The sequence below is a fragment of the Lactuca serriola genome, chromosome 9 (assembly GCF_051521515.1).
Source record: "Lactuca serriola cultivar US96UC23 chromosome 9, Lser_US96UC23_V15, whole genome shotgun sequence".
Classification (NCBI taxonomy): domain Eukaryota; kingdom Viridiplantae; phylum Streptophyta; class Magnoliopsida; order Asterales; family Asteraceae; genus Lactuca; species Lactuca serriola.
In genome coordinates, this window is record NC_136416.1 from 198,353,814 (window position 1) to 198,362,854 (window position 9,041).

The 9,041-nt window shown below is 34.9% G+C and overlaps 1 protein-coding gene across 1 annotated transcript; it reads left to right on the forward strand.

The window, feature by feature from the left end:
* Nucleotides 1-926: 926 nt before the first annotated feature.
* Nucleotides 927-3,359, forward strand: RGE1 (basic helix-loop-helix (bHLH) DNA-binding superfamily protein). Its single transcript, XM_079022313.1, has 4 exons — nt 927-1,367; nt 2,330-2,429; nt 2,598-2,791; nt 3,258-3,359. Exons 1-4 carry the CDS (start codon nt 927-929, stop codon nt 3,357-3,359), a joined length of 837 nt encoding a protein of 278 aa, XP_078878439.1.
* Nucleotides 3,360-9,041: the final 5,682 nt, after the last annotated feature.

The following is a 9,041-nucleotide window of genomic DNA, read 5'->3' on the forward strand; positions in this document are numbered from 1 at the left end:
CTATATTGTAAAGCATATTGAACTTTTTTTGAAATTTAAGAGGTATATGCTAGATAACTTAATTTACAAATCTTTTATGCACAAACCACTCATTTTTTCATTAACAAAAACTAATTCTGGTAAAAAATAATCAAAAAAAATATTTAAAGAAACAAAATCAATTCAATTTTGTTTCTTTTTTAATGTAGGCATGATGTTTGTCCAAATGTTGGACATTGATTATTTCAAACGTAATAGCTAGAATATTTGTAACCATTGAAACAGTCAAATGACATTTTCTGTAAAAAAAATCATTCGTTGAAAAATTAATAATTGTCGCCGCCGCTTTGGATGGGTGCACACCTAGTGTGTATATATATATATATATATATATATATATATATATATATATATATATATATATATATATATATATATATATATATATATGAAAAAATCAATAGAAATATTAACTCTGTTTGATTTAAGATATAGTATTTGAATTATAATAGATGCACAATTAAAACAAAGTTAATCATTAGCTATTGTTTATGTATCACAATATGACACATTATTTTTACCGGACCGTGCTTTATCAAGGTTTGACAGCACAAGCATAACTGCAAAGCTACCCGTTGAGTGGTTCATATAGGAAGGATATAATAATTTAGTGAGTTTTGTACATATATATAAACAAAATTTATTTTATGTTGTTTGTTTCAAATCAAGTAACAATCATGGCTTGCTGTTACATCTTCTTTTCTACGTAACCCAGAATAAAACATATACCTGCATCTAGCTCTCTCTTCCACCAACACCTCAATTATAAATAACCGTTTTAATTTGCAACCTTCTTTTCACACCCTCTCTCTCTCTCTCTCTCTCTCTCTCTCTCTCTCTCTCTCTCTCTCTCTCTCTCTCTCTCTCTCTCATTATATAGAACTAGAATGGTTCAAGGGGAGAGCCAAGAAGGGTTTTTCTGGAATACTCATCCATGGGTTATGTCTGAAAAATCTGGTAGTGGCGGCTCTACTGAAAGTGGTAGTGAAGAAAAATCTGCAAGTGCTAAGAATCAGTTGGTCGACTCAAGCATAGATAATAATGAAACTCAGATAAAGCAGCATGAGATGGGATCTACAGGGGGTTCAAATGGTGGTGCCCAAGAAACTATAGCAACAGTCATCGGTGGTGGTAGCTTGAGAAATGGTGATGCTTTTAAGACAGAAAATGTGGATGACAAGAAGGTAAACAACCAAGATAATAAGGGAAATGGAGGTGTGGATCCAACTGAGCATGAGTTACATATATGGACTGAAAGAGAAAGGAGAAAGAAGATGAGGAACATGTTCCATCAACTTCATGCCTTGCTACCTCAGCTCTCTCCTAAGGTATTAAAATTAATTCATTGCTTCCATGTCCAATGCTTTTACTATTTGTTTTCTAATGACCATGACGGATTATAAATCTTGCAAGTACAAGTCACATAGATTTTTTTTACGTTGTAGCATTTGAATAATTCATCTTTTTACTATATATATATATATATATATATATATATATATATATATATATATATATATATATATAGAGACAAGATACTACGAAAAGTTATGTTATGACAGATTTACTTTTGATGAATTTTTATAGACCTGTCTATGTACTTATAAATCTACTATCAATTTCAGAACTGATGTACATATTTTTGCTAAATTATCTCTAAGATCAATATTTGGTGTACATAAAATGGAGCAAAACTTCAAGCTTCCTGATTTCATTCGAAGTCATGTCTAAATTTTTTTATTAAATGTGCTCTTCATTAATTGCTTATATTGATATCGTTCACATTTCTTTGTTCTTGTTTTTTTGTTTTAGTTTATACACATTATGAGAATCTATGCTAATAAAATTCGTGTTTTTTATCTATCTGATATTTGCTTATGCAGATCCTTAATGATCGACGATATATAATGGTGTTCCTCGTAATTATTTCACATTTTATAAATAGAATTTAATTTACTTCTTTATAACGATAGAAAATCATGAATTTGGTGGCTTGGTGCAATGCATTGTTAGTTTCTTGTAATCTTATTCTTATTCATTTATACTTCAATTAAATAATTGGATTTGTAATTTTGAAATTATTTAAGAAAAGTTGTGCTGTTAAAAAATTAATTAATTGAACTTGTAACTAAATTTATGATAATCTGCGTAACTTTTTATACATAAAATATCTTCAAAAACTTAAGTAATTCAAGAATTATATTCTAAAATAATCTTAAAGTGACTTGTTGAGTGCACAAAAACTTAAATTTACTGATCTCACTCTTTTTTATTTAATTATGTATTCCAGGCAGACAAGTCTACAATAGTTGATGAGGCTGTAAACCACATAAAAACCCTGCAACAAACCCTCCAAAAGCTTCAAAGAAAGAAAAGAGAGAGGTTCCATGGTTTATCAACAAACACCGCTATTGCTTCCATAATTCAACCACAAGGACTGATCCTCAACACTAGGGAATCCTTTTTAGCTGATCAGGCATCCCCAAATAACCACTTTGGAATGGTCTCTCCAGCTCCAAGCTCCACCTCATTTTCTTTCCCAATGCGTTCACCAACAGTCTTCCAAACATGGACTTCTTCTAATGTCACTTTAAATGTGTGTGGTCTCGATGCACATATTAGCATTTGCTCACCCCGAAAGCCTGGCCTAGTTACCACAATTTGCTTTGTACTAGAGAAGCATAAACTGGACATAGTTTCTGCACATATTTCTTCGGATCAAATGAAAATATTTTTTGTGATTCATGCCCATGTAAGTAATATTCCATTTTTAGCTTAATTTTGTATTTTTGTTGAACTATTTTATTAGTTGTTTTTTTGTTTGTTTCCATTATCCTTTTTGAAGTAACCAAAATTCCATTGTTTTTTACCCATTAAAAGTAAAGGATGATTAATCGAATAGGGGCAATGACATTCTTAAAAAAGAGTGAAAGGATATTGAGTTAGCTGATATTTACATTACAAACAAGCCCACACATATCAACTTTGACATCAAGACTTAGGGTTTGTCGTAGCCATGTTTTGAAAAATATCGACTTTTATTAATAAAGACCATATATAACCTGCTTTAATTAATAACTATATTTGTCTAATGTTTTTCCTGCAAGGCTTTAAATTAAGACTGGAAATATGTTCATATGTATTCCAATTTCCATATATAGATCAATTAATAATTACTATATTCATTTCTCTAACGGTTTTCCTGCAATTTTGATTAGGCAAACACTCACAATCAATTTGGGGAGTCATTTCCTTATGATGAGGTTTTCAAGCAGGCTGCAGCAGAGATAATGCTTTGGGTTACCTCTAAATCATCATAATTTTTTGAAAGCTTCTTCGGTGGTCTTTGGATGTTTGCAGAAAACAAAAGATATTGTCGTTCAGCAGTTATGTTGGTTGATGAGATGGACTTTTAGTCCATAGCCGTTTCTTATTTAAAGTTCCTTAGCTTCTATTACTATCATATGTTTAAGCTTAAACCTATTATCGCTGCTTGGAATTAGATTATGTTTTCTTTAGAAAATTTATGTTAATGTTATTTGGAGTGATGTAGTTTCCTTTTTCATCATCCCGGATTTTTAGAAGTTTTTGTTTGCTTATTACCCTCTCGTTAAAATGCGTATTACTTTATAGATGAAATAGTCACAAAAACAGGATTCTTATGTCAATCTAACGAGATAAAAATAGAACTAGCTAGAAAACGAAGCCGAATCCTCGGAGAATGACACAATTCACGTGTTGCACGGTTGTCAAATTTCAAATTAAACCAATTAACTATATATAACTAGTTTATAACCTGTAGGAAATCACGGTTATACAACTAATTAAACTTTCATATTAGAAACTTAAAATTATCAAATAATTATTTTAAATAAATTATTAATTTAAAAGATATTTGTTTAGTTATATATAAAATTATAATAGTTTATTCAAATAAATACGTGAACTTAAATCATCTTATAATCTATATAATTTTATTTTATTTTTTCTTTTAATGTTATTAATTTAATATAAATAAAGTGGATAGTTTAAAATTTAAAATTTAATATTTAAAATTTAAAATTTAAAATTGAGAATCAATATGTTAACAAGTGGCTTTACATTAATTAGGAGGAGTAATAAAATTATATATGACAAAAAAAAAACTCCTTACTTTATTAGTATAAGGAGATGGGCTCCTTAAGACCCCTAATTTATGCTTGTTGGAAATTAATTTATATAAAAAAAAGTATTGCACTACCCAAACACTCTAGGCATAAACGTTTAAGACAAGAATGCTGCAGAAACGAGAAATCTTATTATTTACTAAATTGGATTGTTTTGGAGGAGATTTAGTTATTTACATCACCTTTTCATGTGTTTTTACCCACGAAATGGTTCTTAAAAAAATATTCACCAAACCGTGGTAGTCTTAAACTTATTTACCAAATAGTAGTGAAAAAAAAATTTGTTTTAATTGATTTATTTATTAAATAAAAGAAATTAGAGTAAAATGACCTCACCAATACTACCTCAGGTTTTCTTCTATTCTCCATCATCATTTCTTACTCACCATGAAAGTGGAAATGTAGAAATATGGATGCTTCGCTTGATTGCTTCACTGGATGCTTTTTACTCTCATTTTTTGCATAGTTTAAGCTTATCCGTTTTTCTGCGTTTCTACAACACGTTGCCTTTCCAAAGGTTTCGTTCATGATCTTCTCCTTCATCAGTTCCCTCACATGTACTCATCTTTCGCCGGTTTCCCTCATACTCATACGTTCTCTTGTCTTCCCCTCACCGATTGTCGTTTGTTGCCGTTTTCCGTAGGGTCTACCATCTCCATCTATGCCTTCCATCGACATAACCATTGTTTTTTGTAATTTGTATCATTGAGTTTTCTAGCAGTTTTGCATCCACTGCTAAAAAATGGTGGCAAACAAAGTATCTTGTGTTTTGTGTCAGATTCTATTCTATATGTATGTTGTTGATTTTAGTGTCACCTTTTGTGTAATTGGAACTTATATGTTAACTAAGAGACTTCATAATTTGTACTTTAATACATGTGGGTATGTACGGAGTGCACGCATGTATAAGATTGAATTAAAAGACGGTTCGACGACAAGTCGGGGGTCCAGGGGCAGCACCCCTGGGTCTAGGCTTTCCAAAGGGACAATGCCCCTTTAGCGGGGTCTAGGGGCAACACCCTTAGCGGGGTCCAAGGGGTAGAGCCCCTGGCTGTGGTACATAGTGGAAAAATCAAAATGTTAAGGGTGATTTTGGTAAAAATGACTAAAATCTTTAGTTTTAGAAACCATTGATTTCATCATTAATTTCAAATTCCCTTGATTTGTTTCCTCATTAATTTGGATTCCTTTGATTTTTTTCCTCATTAAGTTGGATTTGCTTGATTTGTTTCCAAAGAAACCCTTGACGACCAACCGTAAGTCGAAACCCTACATCTCGTTTTCTATATAAACGACTCTCATCTTGAGGAGAAATGATGACATTTTAGCTCTTGTTTTCTTCAGAATAACACAAAATCTTCTAGTAATTTGGCTTACGTTTTCTGTGTCTAGATTCGTAAGTGTCTTATTGTGATTATCCTAGGCCGAGTTTCTTGTAACCTGAAAATAAGGTAGAAATATCAGTTCGGAAAGTGTTTACACGATCGAAGGGGTATCCAGAACTCCACTATAAACCCTACCTAATTTCTAACAATATACAACATACATGCCGATGTATTTTGTGTTTCAATTTTGATAGTAACAACGAGGTATTTAGGATTTTCAATTTAGGTTTTGGTTAAGAATTCTTAGAATTTAATTTTTTATGTTTGATTTGTAACACCCCGATTTCCTGGATGCAGAACTTGAGAATTTTATTCACAATGTAGGACCTACTCGACGAGTTGGTTGGTCTCAACTCTTCGTTTAGGAATTGAGAAGGGCCGCGTGATTTTACAATCTACTCGACGAGTCGGAGGACCTCGACTCGACAAGTAGGAGCTGGGTGAGAAAACCATAATTTTCAGGATTCGTGTCCTATTTAAAGGACCTTAAGCCCTTATTTTCGCCTCCCTAATCATCCTAACCCTCTGTGAGAAACCCTAATCATGTGTATCCATTTGTGAGAGAGAGAGAGAGAGAGAGAGGATCCAACTTTAGGTGTTTTAGTGCACATTCGGAAGAAGAATGAAGAGAATCAAGCCTTGGAACGAGAAGAGGCTTGTGGATTAAGTGTTTCTCTTTGCTAGATTCAGTTTGTAGGTAAAAAGTTACCACCTTGAGCATTTCTTTTAATAGATCCCTTTCTAAGGAGTTTTAGGGCTTTTCCCCCATTATCTTGTGGTTCTTGAGTTGCTGGAACTTGTCATGGAGTTGAGACTCCAAATCTGGACAAAAGGAGGCCCCATGAGAACAAAGATCCAAGCTTTATCAAGCTTTGGGCAATTCTCCATGCATCAAACCCTTTATGGAGCGTGTTTTGGCATTTTGAGCCCTAAATGCCATGCACGAACGTAAAGCTTAAAACTCTACGTGATAAGTGAGCCTTAGAAGGCTAGATCCCGAGTATGAGACATCATTTCCACCTAAAAACGTCTAAATGAGAAAATGGACTGAAGGGACTCGACGAGTCGGTGATCAGACTTGATGAGTTGGTTAGGGTTTTCCCCGATGAGTCTGGACGTGTTGTAACTTGCCGAGTTGATGAGACAACTCGACGAGTTGAGTTAAGATATCCCGTTTTTGGAGTCAGAGTAAACTCGACGAGTTGGTGGAGCAACTCGACGAGTGGGTAGGGTTTTCCCTGATCTTCTGGACATTGCATGGACGCAACGAGTTGGCTAGCAACTCGTCGAGTTGACTCGGGTTGCCGTGACTTCTAAGTACCGAGGACTCGACGAGTTCATGAGCTGCACTCGACGAGTTGGGTCAACATGGACTATTGACTTCCGTTGACTTTTAGGATTGGGTCAAGTTGTGGACTTTGGAGAGTATGAAGGGGTAAAATGGTCTTTCACCCTTTTCAGAGACTTAGTAGAGGAGTTAGATTAACGTTTTATATAATTGTTAAGTAGAGATGATTGTGATATGTGTAGTTGGAGTCTAGGCCAGTTGTTCGAGTGTGGGATATATTCCTTTACTCCGCGAGGTGAGTCTTTTCACTATACTTACCTGAGTGATAATCATTGTGTGACTGGAGGGTCTTATGTGCTTATACTGAGTTATGTGATATCATATATTTTGTCTTTGTGATTTATGTTCTATATTACTCCTTTGCCTTATTGAGTTATTCTATTCTTGAGAGACCAAAGGGTCTTTACTGAGATACCAGACTGGAGGGTCCGACCCAAGCTGTGAGATCGGGGGGTCTTCACTGAGACACATGACCGAAGGGTCCTTATCGAGATATAGACATGAGAGGCTAATTATTTGTGTCCGGTATTTTGGGGAACTCACTAAGCTTCATGCTTACCGTGTTGTGTGATATGCGTTTTAGGTACTTTTCAGGATTGTGGGAAGGCGTCGGCTTGATTGTACACACCAGTTAGAGATCATGATTTTGAGGATTCTGGGATTTTATCAAAAATTGTTGACTTGTGTTTTGAAAACTTATACATTTTTTGGTTTTTGGGAAATGTGATATTAAGTTCATGTGATTTTAAAAATGAAAAATTTATTTGAAAATTAAAGTGTTACAAGTTGGTATCAGAGCCTTGGTTTGAGGGATTTGGATGTACTCTCAGGTATGTCTGGACTCAAACTGAAGATTTGAGAAAAAAATTCTAAAAATAAATGATTTTTCTAAAACGAGTAAGAGTTTAAAGAGAAAACGCGGCGGAGCAGTGTGTACAATCAGCCAGAGCCCGAGCGGTGATTTCCCAAAGTACCATTACTTATTTACATTATGAGATATTTATGAGATATTAGAGCTGCATGCTAGAGGATAGGCTAAGTATTCAGAAATTAGGACTAGAGTTGCTTGATTCATGATGTCTTAGCCTAGGGGATGTTATTGATTGATGTTATCTACTATTTGCTCTATGTATGTGCTGAGTAGGAGTACCTAGCAGGATTCTTTTAGAGAGATCTTTGAGTAGAGGAGTAATCTAGGAGAGATACCTAGATGTACATTTGAGGAATCTACTGAGAGAGTAGTTAGATAACCATGAGAAGTGGAGTTGCCTGAGTTCGATGATGCCTATTGAGTTGAGGATAAAGCAAGTGGAGTTGTATGCGAGAGTAGTTTTATGTGCTGGTGGAGGTTATTCGATGCACGAATGCTGCTTGCTTTGTGCTTTGTGGAACTCTTGAATGATGGGAGTCAGCTACAAAGTGAATATGACGATATTCAGGAGGTAGATGGTTGGCATAATGAGGAGTTCTTCAGTAACTGATGGAAGAGAAATGTGAGAACCTAGGAAAGCCTAAGGAGTAATTTTAGCCTAATGAGTGCGTTGTTTAGAGGTGAGTATTCACTGGAGAGAAAACATGTGTAAAGGGATTGGAAATCGAGAAGGTTGAGCAGCTACTTAGGAAATCTGGGATGATCCGTGTGGAAAGTAAGGGTAGATGTGGCAGGTAGTATGGGCCCATACTACTGAAAGCAGAGGACCCATACTCGAAACAAGGAAAATTCCATAGGTTTTGAGTAGCAGATTGAGGAGAGATAACATGGTTGGAGTAACATGATTCATCGCAGAGTGTGTTTCTACCTTTACCGGTTATCCGGATGTGGTTGTTTAGACCGATAGTGAGTATGGCGAATTGTGAGGACATAGGGTCATGTCGGATGAGCTTAATTGGATTACACATTGCGATGAGAATTGAGTATAGGTCTGGAGAGATTCAACTGGTGAGGTGCCAGTTGGAGTCGCAGGACTCGAGGAAGAGTGAAGATGATGCTTTGAGGAGGATTGGGGTCTAGATTGAGTGATCGGCTGATGGTTGAGATGTCACTTTCTATGAACAAAATTACATTATTTCCACTTTCCGTGTGGAACGAAAGAGATAATGAGC